The following is a 16,669-nucleotide window of genomic DNA, read 5'->3' as shown; positions in this document are numbered from 1 at the left end:
AATAATCTATGCCTTTATTCCTTGTACTAAAGTGCACGACCAGACATTTCCCTGCAATATATTCCATTTGCCACCTCTTTGCCCATTCTTCCAATCTGTCCAACTTGCTGCAGACTCTTTGCTTTCTCCATATTACCTGCCCCTCCACCTATCATGTTATTTGACCATATGATTTCATGTCACATGGAATTTGATTAAGTGACATTCATTTTGGAAATACCTTAATGGAATATTTCAATATCACCAATTCCAATACAAAATACTTCCTTATTTTATAGGGTCATAGAGAAGTACAGCACAGAAACAGGCCCTTCAGCCCATCTAGTCCTTGCCAAAACCATTTAAACTGCCTACTCCCATTGACCTTGACCATAGCCCTCCATATCCCTTCTATCCATGTACCTATCCAAACTTCTCTTAAACATTGAAGTGGAGCTCACGTACACAACATGTGCCGCCAGCTCATTCCACTCTCTCATGACCCACTGAGTGAAGGAGCTTCCCTTCATGTTTCCCTTAAACTTTTTACCTTTCACCCTTAAGCCATGACCTCTGGTTGTAGTCCCACCCCACCTTAGTGGAAAAACTAAGGGAGGCGATTGCTGAGCCTCTGATGATGATCTTTGCATCGTCAATGAGGACAGGAGAGATTCCGGAGGATTGGAGGGTTGCGGATGTTGTTCCCTTATTCAAGAAGGGGAGTTGAGATAGCCCAGGAAATTGTAGACCAGTGAGTCTTACATCAGTGGTTGGTAAATTGATGGAGAAGATCCTGAGAGGCAGGACTTATGAACATTTGGAGAGGCATAATATGATTAGTAACAGTCAGCATGGCTTTGTCAAAGGCAGGTCGTGCCTTATGAGCCTGATTGAATTTTTTGAGGATGTGACAAAACACATTGATGAAGGTGGAGCTGTAGATATGGTGTAAATGGATTTCAGCAAGGCATTTGATAAGGTACCCCATGCAAGGCTTATTGAGAAAGAAAAGGGGCATGGGATCCAAGGGGACATTACTTTGTGGATCCAGAACTGGCTTGCACACAGAAAGCAAAGAGTGGTTGTAGACGGGTCATATTCTGCATGGAGGTCAGTGACCGGTGGTGTGCCTCAGGGATCTATTCTGGGACTCCTACTCTTCGTGATTTTTATAAATGACCTGCATGAAAAAGTGGAGGGATGGGTTAGTAAATTTGCTGTTGACACAAAGGTTGGGGGTGTTGTGGATAGTGTGGAGGGCTGCCAGAGCTTACAGCGGGACATTGATAGGATGCAAAACTGGGCTGAGAAATGGCAGATAGAGTTCAATCCAGATAAGTATGAGCTGCTTCATCTTGGTAGGTCAAATATGATGGCAGAATATAGCATTAATGGTAAGACTCTTGGCAGTGTGGACGATCAGAAGGATCTTGGGGTCCGAGTCCATAGGACACTCAAAGCTGCGAGGCAGGTTGACTATGTGGTTAAGAAGGCATATGGTGCATCGGACTTCCATCAACCGTGGGATTGAGTTTAAGAGCCGAGAGGTAATGTTACAGCTATATAGGACCCTGGTCAGACCCCACTTGGAATATTGTGCTCATTTCTGGTCACCTCACCACTGGAAGGACATGGAAACCATAGAAAGGGTGCAGAGGAGATTTACAAGGATGTTGCCTGGATTTGGGAGCATGTCTTATGAGAATAAGTTGAGTGAACTCGGCCTTTTCTCCTTGGAACAACGGGGGATGAGGGGTGACCTGATAGGGGTGTACAAGGTAATGAGAGGCATTGATCGTGTATCATTGATCATTGACAGTCAGAGGCTTTTTCCCAGGGCTGAGATAGCCAGCATGAGAGGGCACAGTTTTAAGGTGCTTGGAAGTAGGTACAGAGGAGATGTCAGGGGTAAGTTTTTTATGCAGAGATTGGTGAGTGCATGGAATGGGCTGCCGGCAGTGGCGGTGGAGGCGGAAACGATAGGATCTTTTAAGAGGCTCCTGGATAGGTACATGGAGCTTAGAAAAATTGAGGGATATGGGTAAGCCCTAGATATTTCTAAGGTAATTACATGTTCGTCACAGCTTTGTGGGCCAAAGCTGTAGGTTGTATTATGCTGTAGGTTTTCTATGTTTCTAACCTGCTTGCACTTACCCTATCTATACCCCTCATAATTTTGTATACCTCTGTCAAATCTCCTCTAAATCTTCTACGTTCCAAAGAATACAGTCCTAACCTGTTCAGTCTTTCCTTATAACTTAGGTCCTACTGATCCGGCAATATCCTTGTAAATTTTCTTTGAACTTTTTCAACCTTGTTTACATCTTTTCTATTGGTAGGTGACCAGAACTGCACACAATACTGCAAATTGGGCCTAATCAACATCTTACACAACTTCAACATAACACCCCATCTTCTGTACTCAGTGCATTGATTTATGAAGGCCAATGTGCCAAAGCTTTCTTTATGACCATATCTACCTGTACGCCCAGATGCTTTTGTTCTGCCACACTCCTGTGTCCTACTTTTCACTGTGCAAAACCTCGCACTTGTCTGCTTTAAATTCCATCTGCCATTTTCCAGCCCATTTTTCCAACTGATGCAGATCCCTCTGCAAGCCATGATAGCCTTCCTCAAATTCCACTACTCCCCCAAACTTGGTGTCATCTGCACATTTGCTGATTAAGTTAATCACATTATCATCCAGATCATTGATGCAGGTGACAAACAATCAGGGACCCAGCAATGATTCCTGTGGTACACCACTAGTTACAGGCCTCCGGTCAGAGGGGCAACCTGCTGCTACCACTATCTAGCTTCTCCCACAAAGCCAATGTCTAATCCAATTTTCTACCTCATCCCGAATGCCAAGCGACTGAACCTTCTTGACCAGCTTCCCTTACAGGACCTTGTGAAATGCTTTACTAAATTCCATATAGACAACATCCACTGTCTTGTCTTCAGCCAAATTTCCTGGCGACTTACTCGAAAACTGTATAAGATTGGTTAGATGTGACCTACAAAGCCATGCTGACTATCCTTAATCAGTCCATGTCTACCTAAATACTTATATGTATACAGTCCCTTAGATTATCTTCCAATAACTTTCCCACAACTGTTATCAGACTCACTGGCCTATAATTTTCTAGTTTCTCTTCAGAGCCTTTTTTAAAACAGCAGAACAAACTTCAGTTCTGATACTTATCCTGTCGCAAAGGATGTTTTAAATATCTCTGCCAGGGTCCCTGCAGGTTCTGCACTTGGCTCCTGAAGGAACGCCTTGTCAAGCCCTGGGGATTTATTCACCCTGATTTGCCTCAGGGTAGCAAACACCTCCTCCTCAGTAATCTGTACAGGGTCCATGAAGTTGATGCAGCTTTGCCTCACTTCTAAACACTCTCTTTCCGGCTCCTGAGTAAATATAGATGCGAAGAATACATTTAAGATGTCCCTCATCTTTTTTGGCTCTACACATCGATTACCATTCTGGTCTTCCAGAGGACCAATTTTGTTCCTTGCAATCCTTTTGCATTTAACATATCTGTAGAATCCCTTAGGATTCACCTTTGCCTTGTTTGCTAGAGCAACTTCATGCTTTCTTTCAGCCTTCTTTCTTAAGTTTCTTCTTGCATTTCTTGTACTCCAGAAGCACCTCCTTTGTTCTTACCTGCCTGCACCTGTGATGATCTCCTTTTTTTTCTCTTAAATGGGGCCTCAATATCTTTAGAAAACCAAGGTTCCCTACACTTGTTATTGTTGTCTTTTATTCTGGCAGGTATGTACGAGCTTTGTACTCTCAAACTTTCATTTTTGAAGGACTCCCAACTTACAAGTACACCTTTGCCAGAAATCAGCCTGTCCCAGTCCACACTTGCCAGATCATTTCTGATACCAGTTCCTTTCTCCTATTTAGAATCTCAACCTGTGGACCAGACCTATCTTTTTGCCTGTTTACTTTGAAACTAATGGTATTGTGGTCACTGGATGTAAAATATTCCCCTACACAAACTTCAGTCACCTACCCTGTCTCATTCCCCAACAGCAGACCCAGTATCATATGATCTGTCATTGGGACTTCTATGTACTAATGAAAGAAACCTTCCTGTACCTATTTTACAAACTCTATCCCTGCCCTTTAACTTGGCATCTAACTCCCTGTACTCCCTATGCAGAACTTTGTTACTCGTCCTACCCATGTCTTTAGTACCTTCATGGACCACAACCTCTGGCTGTTACCCTCCCACTTAAGAATTCTGAGGACTTGACCCGAGATGACCCACACCCTGGCACCTGGGAGGCGACGTATCATCCGGGAAACTCATTCTAGCCCATAGAACCTCCTGTTCATTCCCTTAACTAACAAATCCTCTATCACCATAGTGTGCCTCTTCTCTCCCCTTCCCTTCTCTCACAGAGCCAGATTCAGTGCCAGTAACCTGGCCACAGTGGCTTTTCTCTGTTAGTTCATTCCCCCACCCCACCCCCCCCAAACAGTATCCAGAGTGATATACTGGTTGTTAAGGGGGATGGCCACATCTGCTCTGTCTCCTTAACCCCTTTCTCCTTCCTGACTATCATCCTGTTTCTTGTGTCCTGCATATTGATAACCACCTCTCTATATGTCCTGTCTATTTCCTCTTCAGTCTCCCAATGTTCTGGAGTTCATCCAGTTCCAGCTCCAACTCCTTAACGCGGGTTGTTAGAATCTGCAGCTGGATGCACTTGCAGTTGTAGTTGGTAGGGACACTGAAGGTCTCCCTGCCTTCCCACATCCCACAAGAGGAGAATTCAGCTATCCTGCCTGGCACGTCTACTGTCCTAACTGAACAGACTGAAGCCTCAAAGAGCTAAAGTGTCAAGATCAACACTCTGACTCTGTCCACTTTCCCACCCTATAGGGAGCAATTAAAATGATAAATTAAGGAAAGATATATATAAGTGTAGAAAGATCTAATGATAAGTGTTTCAATAAAAGCTGTTTCTGTATAAAACCTGCATCATCATGAACAATCAACTTGATTACCTTCCGTGGTTTTTGCAGCATTTAGCTTGAGAGAAAACTTTCCTTAACTGCTGAATATGCTGTTGAAGTACGCCCCTACATTATGTAGAACATAAAATATAGAACAGCACAGCACAGAGATTGACCCTACAGCCACAAACTTGTGTCAAACTAATTAAATTAGTAATTGAAAGCCTAACTAAACTAATCCCTTCTGCCTACACAATATCCTTCCATTTGTTACACATTCATATATTAGTCCAGGCACCCACCACTTTGTGTAAAATAATTTGTGCCACAGATCTCCTTTGAACTTATCCCTTCTCACTTAAAATACATGCCATCTGATATTGAAACATTTCAACCCTGGGATAAAGATTCTGGCTATCTTCTCTATGTATTCCTTTCATGATCTTACAAATCTCCATCAGATCTTCACCATTCCAGAGAAAGCAACCCAAGTTTTTCCAACCTCTCGTTATCGCACATGCCCTCTAATCCAGACAGCATCCTGGTAAAACTTTTCTGCACCCTCTCCAAAACCTCAACAGCCTTCCTATAACAGCTAACCAGAACTGAATGCAGTATTCCAGATACATATTGTATTATGCTGCAACATAACATCCCAACATCTTCAACTCAATTCTTTGGCTGATAAAGGCAATGAACCCATATTCCTCCTTTATCACACTATCAGCGTGTGTAGCCACTTTCTGGGAGCTATGGACTTGGACCCTAAGATCCCTCTTTTTATCAACGCTGTTAAGAGTCTTGCTACTAACAGTTCACCTGGTAGATTCTCAACAAAGTTGTTCTAATCACGATGGTTGTAACCTGAACCCTCGACAAGAATTGACAAAATTTGTTGTTTGTTTCATATTTGTGTATTTAGTTATTTTTTTCTCATAAATTCAGGAGAATTTAATTCTGACATCAACTGCTGTAATGCAGGGTACACTTGTTAGTGAAGCGTGATTTCATTTCTGTTGCAAGTGTGTCATGTACAGATGAACATTGCATTTTTGATATTGTTGTTCAGTGCAGAGACAATCCCTTTGGCCCACCAAATCGATGATGATTTTTTGTGCCAATTCACACTCATCCCATTTGCCCCATTAGGATTCAATCTTACAATGTCACGTCTATTTAAGTGTATATCTACATGCCCCTGAGCGTCGTAATTATACCTGATTCTACTCGTTGCTGGCAACATGATCCCAATATTAACCATTTGCCTCAGATCCTCTTTCTCTCACCTAAAATCTGTGTCCATTTGTTTTTGATACCTCTAACATGGGAAAAAAAAATTTTTCTCATAATCGTGAAAACTTCTATTAGGTCACTTGGCCTTCTTCTGGTGTGTGATAATTTCCATCAAACTTCAGGTGAGGAGGAAAGATGGGTGCAGTGGGAAAAGTGAAAAATTCTTTTCCAGTGTTTAGTGGAGGCCTGAATGTGGTTGTTTACCTGTTAGCACTGAACTCGATTTTAGAATCTAGTTTGGTAAAACAATTATACCATTGTATCTTCATGGTTTAAGAACCATGCTTGTATGGACTAGTTTCAAGAAATCATCAAGGTTTTTTAAAAGGTGAGGACTGCAACATGACAAAGTATTTACTATATTTTTATATCTTCTGATAGGCATATTGTAGCATTTTATATCTGAAGCCTCGAATGCAGATCATATTGCGTAAGAAGAAAATCAAAGCACAGCTTATCACAAAGAGCTTGGCCCACATTGAATATGATGTTTATAGACCTAATTTTATTGTATCCTTTTTGTGAGTTTACATCAATAAGCATCAATTGTTTTGTCTCTGATTACAGTCAACTGTTGCTACTTTTTATCAAAATTGTTCAGTTTACAGATTCTTGCAGTAAATGAAAGCAATGTTGAACATTCTTTCCTCTCAACAAAACCAACATTTGTAATCATTAACACACACAAAGTGCTGGAGCAACTCGCAGGCTGGGCAACATTTAGGAAAAGAATACAGGTCGACGTATTGGGCCGAAACCCCTTTGGCAGGACTGGAGAAAAAAGCGGAGGAATAGATTTAAAAGGTGGGAGTGGAGAGAGAACCAGATGATAGATGAACCCTGGAGGGGGAGGGATGAAGTAAAGAGCTGCAAAGTTGATTGGTGAAAGAAGTTGAAGGCCATGGAAGAAAGAAAAGGGGGGAAGAGTACCACAGGGAGGCGATAGGCGGGCAAGGTGAGAGAGGGAAAAGGGGATGGGAAATGGTGAAGGTGGAGGGAGTGGGGGGCATCATTGGAAGTTTGAGAAATCCATGTTCATGCCATCAGGTTGGAGGCTACTCAAATGGTATACAAGGCATTGTTCCTTCAACCTAAGTGTGGCCTTATCATGACAGTGGAGAAGGCCATGGATGGACATACTGGAATTGGAATGGGAAGTGGAATGAAAATGGGTGGTCACTGGGAGATCCTGCTTGTTCTGGTGGACAGAGTGCTTGCCGAAGCGGTCCCCCCCAATCTACGTCAGGTCTCACCAATATACAGGAGGCCACACCAGGAGCACCGAACAGACCCCAACAGACTCACTGGTGAGCTGTCGCCTCACCTGGAAGGACTGTTTTGGGCCCTGAATGGTAGTGAGGGAGGAGATGTAGGGGCAGTTGTAGCATGTGTTCTGCTTGCAAGGACAAGTGCCAATGAGTTCAGGTTCCCTGGCCCCTGTCATCTTATTTTTACAGTAGATGTCCAGTCTCTGTGCACCTCCATCCCCCACCAGGAACGGCCCAATGCTCTCCCATTTTTTTTTTCTGGACATCAGACCAAATAAATTTTCCTTTGGCTCTTCCCACTTCCTTCTAATAAAAGGGATAGCCATGGACACTGGCATGGGTCCCAGCTATGCCTGCCTGTTTGTTAGCTATGTACAACAGACTATGCTCTAAACCTATACTGGTGACCGTCCTACACTTTTCCTACACTACATTGACAATTGCATTGGTGCTGCTTCCTACACTAAAGGAGAAATTATTTAGAGTGAGGACGAGTTCCGTTAGTTGGAGGACAGCGCTGGTGGAGGGTAACTGCTTAGGTCTGGTATAGGGACTGGTGTCATGAGGCCATACTTGGGTTGGAGGAACAGTACCTTTTATTCCGTTAAGGTAGCCTCCAACCTGATGGCATGAACATCGATTTCTTAAGCTTACAGTAATGTCCCCCGCCACCTTCACCATTTCCCATCCCCTTTTCCCTCTCTCACCTCATCTCCTTGCCCACCCATTGCCTTCCTCTGGTGTGCCTCACCCTTTTCTTTCTTCCATGTCCTTTTGTCTCTTTCACCAATCAATTCCCCAGCTCTTTACTTCATCCCTCACCCTCCAGCTTTCACCTATCACCTCATGTTTCTCTCTCCCCGCCCCCCCAAATTTTAAATCACAGCTTTTTTCTCCAGTCCTGCCGAAAAATTTCGGCCTAAAACGCTGACTGTACTCTTTTCCATAGATGCTGCCTGGCCTGCTGAGTTCCTCCAGCATTTTGTGTGCGTTGCACGGATTTCCAGCATCTGCAGATTTTCTCTTGTTTGTAATCATTAAGTGATCATCACTCTTTTAACTAGACGAGTTGGTAGTTGTTTGAAAGCATGCTGAGTTTTTGTTCCTTGATGTTGCAAAAGCTCAATGATTTTTGACGTGTTGTAAGAACTAACATAATTTCTTGACGTAATTTTGAATTTCTGTAAGAGAATAATGAATCCAAATTAGGTTTATCATCACTGACATGTTGTAAAATTTGTTCTTTTGTGGCAGCAGTACAGTGCAATACATTAGAAAGTTACAATAAGAAATGGATATGTATGTGTAGAACAAAAGGGAGCATAATATTGAGATAGTATTAGGGTCATGGATGCTACCCAAATGGTTCATTATAATGGACAGGCAGATGTTTGCAGATCAATATTGTATTTAATTAGCTAGCTGCTAGATTTCAATTTTAGGTTTATTAAGTAAGATCTTATATGAGCCTTTCCTATCACAAATACAATAAAATTGAAAAGTACTGCAGGGGAACTGGCTCTTTGCCCCACATGGTTTGTGCTGAACATAATACCAAATTAAATTGAGTCTCTTCTGCATGCATATTATCCATATCCCTCCATTCACTGTATATTTATCTGCTTTCTTAAAGCATCTTAAACACCACTATTGTATCTGCTTCCACTACCGCCCCCCCCAACAACAACCTATTCCAGAGATCTACCACTCTGTGTAAAAAAAAAAAAAAAAAAAAAAAAAATAATAATAATAATTCACCCAGCACATTTCCTTTATACTTTCCCCTTCTCACCTTTAAATGCATTTGTTCTAGTATTTGACATTTCTTTCCTGGGGTAAAAAGATTCTGATTGTCTGCTCTCTCTGTAGCTTCCCATAATTTTATGAACTTCTATCAGGTTTTTCCTCACCCACAAACTACAAGTTTGGCCATGCAGGCAACATCCATTGCTCCAGCCTCAATCCAGCATAATCCTGCAAGTCTCTCAAGTCTCCTAAATCTGTTAATCCTTTCTCCTCATCCCAGACCATCATCAATCGGTAAAATTAATGTAAGAAGTTGCAGTCATTTCTACAAGGTATCATAACTCCTGTGCAGTTTAGTGTCATAAAATGGGGCAGGGCATTGAGAAGTAGAGTCGAAACTTGATGTTGCAATTAGTCCTGTGATTTTTGCATTTAGGAATTAGATTTAGGAAGGTATTTTAATTATGACTGCTATTATTGACAATGTTAATACTAGTTAATTAGTATGCTCCAGAAAGCTTTTCACTTACTATATCGCAATGGAGCTAACTCTTCTAATTATCTGGTTCCTTTATATGGTTTTTTTGTATATTGAGAAAACCAAATACAGATTTGTTGACCACTTGGCGGAACATATCGGTACAGTTTAGAAATGTGACCTTGACTGACCTCTGACCTCTTTCACTGTTCCAATGAACCTCAACATTCAGTTGAACAAATAAATCTTACTATTGAACACATTATATCTATGAGTTCAACAATTTCAGAAGGTCAACAATTATAGATTTTGCATTTTACATTTCATTAACACGAGAAAATCTGCAGATGCTGGAAATCCAAGCAATGCCCACAAAATGCTGGAGGAACTCATCAGGCCGGGCAGTGTCTGGACATTTTGGGCCTAGACTTCAAGTTCTGATGAAGGGCCTCAACCCAAAACTATGATTGTTTACTCTTTTCTTTAGATGCTGCCTGCACTGATGAGTTCCTCCAGCATTTTGTATGTGTTGTTTTATTGTGCTCTTTACAGTTTATATTAGATAATTAGTCATTTTCTCCTACTGAACACCTTCTCCAAGTCCTCACCATTTTACCACCCTCTTTCAACCTTCACTATCATCCCTTTTATGATTTCATCTCTCTTGCCCTTCACCCCATCACAGATCCTTTTGTATCTCCTCTCATTGTCTTCGCATCTTAAAACTTATCTCTTGCTTTTCTTGGTTTTGATAGCAAATTATTGACTTATTTTTTTACTCTGCAGATACTGCCTGACATTGATAGTGTCAGCATTTTTCTTCAAAAACAATTGAAATTTTGAATAGGAAAATGTATTTTCAAATACTGTTGAGGTAAAGGTAATTTTTTAAGCATTTTTGGAACCACCTCTAATCTTTATATCGTTTTATTCTTTGATTCCTCAGTAAAGTTGTTCATAATTTTTGTAATTTGGAAAATACTTTTTATTTATTCTATTTATTGGTGTGAAATGGATGTATTTGCATATTAATTCTTTCTCCCATATTTATTTCATCCAATCATTCTGTGATCCTTTACAAATTTTTTGATCCCACCTTTGCTTTCTACTCTTAAATTTTGTCAGTTGGCTGTCTATGTCATACAATAAAAAGCAACAAGCTTTATTTACTGTACATGACCCAAGGCAAAATTATAATTCGCCATCTGCTCATTGAAGTGTGTCCATGAAATCCTTCTTTGTCTGTTACCTCCTATCTGAATGACTTCTGCCCAGTTGCACTAACCCCCATCATTGCAAAGTGCTTTGAGAGACTAGTTCTATCAGTTCAATCTAACTAGTTCTAACTAGTTCAATCCTGTCTGCCCGCTACCCTGGACCCCCATCAATTTGCCTATCGCACCACCGGGTCAACAGAGGACGCCATCTCCACGGCAGCTCACTCTGCCCTGACCCATCTGGACAGCCCCAACTCTTACGTCAGAATGCTGTTCATTGACTTTAATTTGGCATTCAATACTGGGATCCCCTCTAAGCCGATCGCCAAACTTCACCAGCTTGGTATCAGCTCATTCCTCTGCAATTGGACCTTGGACTTTCTGACTAACAGACCCCAATCAGTTAAGTTAGACAATCTCTCCTCCTCCACTCTCACCCTGAACACTGGCGTGCCTCAAGGCTGTGTGCGGAGCCCTCTTCTGTACTCCCTTCTTACCAATGACTGCGTTCCTGTATGTGGTTCTAACTTCATAATCAAGTTCGTAGACGACACCACGGTGGTTGGGCTGATCAGAGGGGGTAATGAGACGGCCTACAGGGACGAGGTCCAGCACCTGGCCTCATGGTGTGCTGACAACAACCTGGCCTTTATCACCCAGAGGACCAAGGAGATCATTGTGGACTTAAGGCATGCTAGGAGCCACAGACATGTCCCCATCTACGTCAACGGAGCTGTAGTGGAGCGTGTATCAAGCTTCAAATTCCTTGGTGTCCACATTTCCAAGGATCTCACCTGGTCCCTGAACTCCTCCATCCTGATCAAAAAGGCGCAACAGTGCCTTTATTTCCTGTGGAGCATCAAGAAAGCTCACCTCTGTCCCAGAATACTGACGAACTTTTACCGCTGTACCATTGAGAGCATACTCATCAACTGCATTTCAGTGCGGTATGGCGATTGTCCCGTATCGGACCGCAAAGCATTCCAGCGTGTGGTGAAAACTGCCCAGCGGATTATCGGCACCCAATTGCCCACCATTGAGAACATCTACCAAACGCTGCCCGGGCAGGGCGAAAAGCATTATCAAGGATGCATTTCACCCTAACCATGGACTTTTTACTCTCCTCCCATCCGGTAGGTGCTACAGAAGCCTCCACTCCTGCACCAGCAGGCACGGGAAGAGCTTCTTCCCTGAGGCTGTGACCCTGCTGAACCTCACATCACAGCACTAAGCAGTATTGCACCCATATTGTACTGTCTCAGTACTTTTATATTTGTGTGCTTAGCACATACTTTTTATTCGCAATTATTTTGTAAATAACAATATGCTTTGCATTTCTGGTTAGATGCTAACTCCATTTCATTGGCTTTGTATCTGTACTCGGCACAATGACAATAAAGTTGAATCTAATCTAATCTATGGTAAGTAATAGAGGAAAGGGATTGCTCTGTGGGGAGCTGGTTTGCATGATCTCCTGTGTCATAGTGAATGTGTTAAATTGAATGCTATAAGAATGTAGCACCTACAGTTAATGTCTGAAGTTCACTTTATCCATTGTTATTTACCTTAATGATTTTTATTAGAATAAACGTGTAAAAATAACCTTTGGTTTTAACTGCAAGAACAAGGAACATTATGGAATAATGATGTACAACAAAAATCGTCTTATCAAATCCTATGAGAAAGTTGGATGCCAGATAAAGGTAAGGATATAATACTTGTACATTTTGGAATAATCTCTTTTTCTTGATTACTGAAATTACATTTTAAATTTGTTAAGATACTTTTCTCATTTGCATGGAAACAGAGAACACTGAAAATATATGGCAGGTCAGGCAGTACTTGTACAGAAAGATGCATTGTTTACATTTCAGTTGGCTGATCTCTCATCAGAACTAGGAAGAGTTAGAAATCTAGGGTTTTTAAGTTGCAGAAAAGAGAGGAGAATGAGTAAACAAGAAGATACCTTTGATGGGACTGGGAGAGATCAGAAGAGATGGAATGATGAAAATGTTGTGTTGGCTAGGAAAGGATGCTGAACAGTTGTTAGTGATAACTGGTATGCTTTGGAAGCAATATAAACAGAAGAACAAGTAAGAAAAAAAGTGCTAGGACTGAGAGGTACAAAATATGATAGTTGCTAAAATTTGAAAGGAATGAAAATGCTGGAAAAACAAACCAGTCAGGCAGTTTCTCTGGTGAGAGGAAATATTTGTTTGATTCCCCTTTTATCGGAATTAACTGGTTTTGATATAAACTGGAAAAACTGGCCATCTGAAATTCTTGAATTCATATTGTGTTATATAAGTTGAGTTAATGTTTTAAAATTCTGCCACAGTTGGTTTTCACAATAAGTAAGCCAAGTTGGAATATTCAATTTTGAAGCCTAATCGTACTACATACAATGCATCTGATTTTTTTTCTTAAACTTGAAGTATTTTGATTGTTTGAAACAGTGCAGCCACTGCTGTGATGAAGCCGGTCAACACTAGACAAGAATTGAATCTCTAATTCTGCTACATCCTATTTCAAGTATCAGACCGGTTTCAATTAAACAGTCTGCATACTTTCAAATCTATGTCCTAAAGAATAGAGGAGAAAAGAATTAAAAAGGATGTGTTTAATGGGGCTACCTAGGTTAAGGGATATCTAATTTTTTAAACCCTGACTTTGAATTTTAATTTTCTCAACCATTAAATTTTGTTAGAATTGCACGGTATTCCCTTTTAATAGGCTATTTTAATATAAAAGCTAGTTTACCTTTTTAGAGTGAGTAGTCCATGTGAAGTACTGTATATGTGCTCTCTTGTAACAGACTTGTCATTTGGATTGTCTTTTTTACTTCCAGTCAACTACCAGAGGATGTGGAATTGGCGTAATTGGAATTATTGAGTGTAATTTTCTCAAACCAGCACATAATAAGCAAGATTTTGAATACACCAAAGAATACAGGTAAGTCCAGAAAAACACAAATACATGAATGCCTGAAATAAATGAATAAAGGGGCCATTGGCTTTGATAATATGAACTGAAGAATAGGCTCTTGACTCAGTAGATTAAAGTCTTGCCTGAAGCACACTTTTGGAAAGGAGCAATAATCTGGTGCACAGGTTTAAAATCTGAAACCAGATCTCTTAGTACATCAGCATTTAATTAATACTTTTCTGTTTTTCCTATCCAACTTCGGTAATGCTATATCTGCTGTATTTTAACCTGCTTGTTCAACTTGTTAAAATACCCTTGAAGCTTCTTTGCAGCTCACAATCCCACCTGGTTCACTGCCAAAACATTGATTTATATTAACAATATCTGGGGCCTGTGCACTTCTTTTCTGCAGTATTCTGGATGCCCAGTCACCACCTGTCACCCATTAAAAATAAGATCCATTTATTCATACTGTCTGCATACAACCTTGTCAACCAATTTGCAGTCTATATAAGCATGTCTCTCTCAATCCCATGTGCTTTAATTTTGCATACTAATTTCTGATCTGGGACTTTAATCAAAGTCTTTCTGAAAGTCTAAGTACAGAAATCTCTTCTGGTTCTTCCATATCTATCTATTTTACCAGTTACATCCTCAAAGAAACAGGTATGTCAAACATGATTTCCATTTTATAAATCAATGTTGAATTTGTCTGCATCATAATTTCAATCCTTTATAATATTTTCTCTATCACTGATGTGAGGGTAGCATGTTTCTACTTTCTGGTTTCTCTTCTTTAAATAATGGTAGTGCATTTGCCAGTCTTCAATCAGCTAGAATCATTCCCTAATCTAAAGAATTCTACTATAACCATTATTTCCATGACTTTTTCCTTTGGTACTAAAGGGATTATAAGACCTTGGGCGTTTATTAGCTTTTAGTCCCATTAAATTCTGTAGAATCATTTTTAGAGGTATACTTGTTTTCTTTAATTACCTCTTTTTGTTAGATGCTTTATTCTTTACCTTTTATGTGATGTTATTTGTATTACTTTCTATGAAGAGAGAACCAAAGTATTTCTTTAATTGCTCTGCCATTTCTTTGTTTTCCATCATAAATTCTCCAATTTCTGATTTGTCTTCCTTTTACATTCTTGAAGAAAATTATATTTTCCTGACAAGTTTGCTGTGATATTTTATTTTTACTGAATTCTAAACTGCTTCCAATCCTCGGGCTTGCTACTTTTGTTCTGGCAACTTACCATGAGTCCTCTCTGTAAGTCCTTAATTTCTTTTGATGGTTGTTTCTCCTTTTGTGCTTTTGCACCAGAAAGAAATTAATAACTGATGAAGTTCCTGTATTTGTTCGTTTAATGTTAGCCATTGCCTGTCCATCGCCATGCCTTTCAGTGAGGCTCCCTATCTATCAGAATCAACTCACTGCTCATGCTTTTTGAGTTTCCTTTGTTTAAGTTTAGTTTTGGGTCAAAATACATAATCTTACATTTTAATGAACAATATTTCATGTTATAGTCACTCTTTCCTAAAGGACCCTGTCAATAATATTAGTAACAAACCCCTTTATTACATTGTATTCAATCCAAGATAGCTTGGTGTCTCACACACAAAATGCTGGAGGAACTCAGCAGGTCAGGGTCTTGGCCCTAAACCTCAACTATTTCCCTCCGTAAAAGCTGAAAAAAAGCTGAGTTTCACCAGCATTTTGTGTGTGTTGCTCAACATTCGTAGCATCTGCAAAATGTCTTGAGTCTCTGGCTTGGTGCGTAGTTGGCCCCTCAACATATTAGTCTTAAAAGACATCTCATATGTACTCTGGGAATTCATCCTCCAAAATACTGTGGTGGTCTATGCATGTAAATTTATCCACACTTATTGTAGTTTCCTTGTTACATGAGTTTCTAATGCACACTTAACATTTAACTGATTTTATTTGTCAAAGTTACTGAAAAAATAAAAGTAGGAATTCTGCTGACTTGACATTTAACAGACTTAACTGTATTTAGGAGGATAAGATGCAGAAGGGAATGTTGAACAGATATTTTACTGACAGAAGAGCAGAATGGTCTGCCAGAAGTTGTTAGTAAGATCTGTTTTTGTTTTCTTTTTTCCCCAAAATGATTTGGACCAGTGCATAAGTAGGATAATTTAAATGTTTAAAAACAGTGCAAGTCATGCAAGTATGGTGAATTATTATTGTAAATAGAATTGGTTTATAATTGTCACACTACCAAGATACAAGGAAAAGCTTGTCTTGCATACTATTTGTACAGATCAATTCATTACACGGTGCATTGAGGTAATACAAGGTAAATCAATAACAGAATGTAGAATTAAGTTGAACAGCTGCAGAGGAAGTGCAGTGCAGGTAGACAGTAAGGTGCAAGATCCTAACATATTTTCTCATTACTACCATTGGGAAGGTGGTATAGGAACATGAAGACCTATGCTTGGCATTTAAGGTTCAGCTTCTTCCCTCTGCTGTCAGATTTCGGAATGACCATGAACCCATGACTATACCTCATTATTCCTCTTTTGCACTATATTTATTTTTTGTTACTTATGTTAATTTTTATGTCTTACACTGTATTGCTGCCACAAAACAACAAATTCCAGGGCATATATCAGTGATGATAAACCCAATTCTGATTCTGATTCTCAGCTCTGGAACACAAGATTCAGTAGTGAGGTCAGGGCAGAATGAGATCAGAAGGGCATCTTTGGTATATTTTGAACTTCTGCCTGGCAGTGCACAAGCTCAGTAGTCTGGAACA

The 16,669-nt window shown here is 40.2% G+C and overlaps 1 protein-coding gene across 3 annotated transcripts in view; it reads left to right on the top strand.

Moving 5' to 3' along the window:
* The window catches only part of LOC140204207 (MORC family CW-type zinc finger protein 4-like), a 153,927-nt gene that overhangs the window by 53,529 nt on the left and 83,729 nt on the right, over positions 1-16,669 (top strand). For all 3 annotated transcript variants that reach the window (XM_072270716.1, XM_072270715.1, XM_072270714.1), the window contains exons 7-9: positions 6,626-6,754; positions 12,537-12,656; positions 13,802-13,905. In XM_072270716.1, the coding sequence (XP_072126817.1) occupies positions 6,626-6,754; positions 12,537-12,656; positions 13,802-13,905 (353 nt within the window). The remainder of the gene's footprint in view (positions 1-6,625; positions 6,755-12,536; positions 12,657-13,801; positions 13,906-16,669) is intronic.

Source organism: Mobula birostris, chromosome 10 (assembly GCF_030028105.1).
Source record: "Mobula birostris isolate sMobBir1 chromosome 10, sMobBir1.hap1, whole genome shotgun sequence".
In the NCBI taxonomy this organism is placed as follows: Eukaryota; Metazoa; Chordata; class Chondrichthyes; order Myliobatiformes; family Myliobatidae; genus Mobula; species Mobula birostris.
The sequence above is the reverse complement of the archived record's forward strand: the minus strand, read 5'-3'. Positions and strand labels throughout refer to the sequence as shown.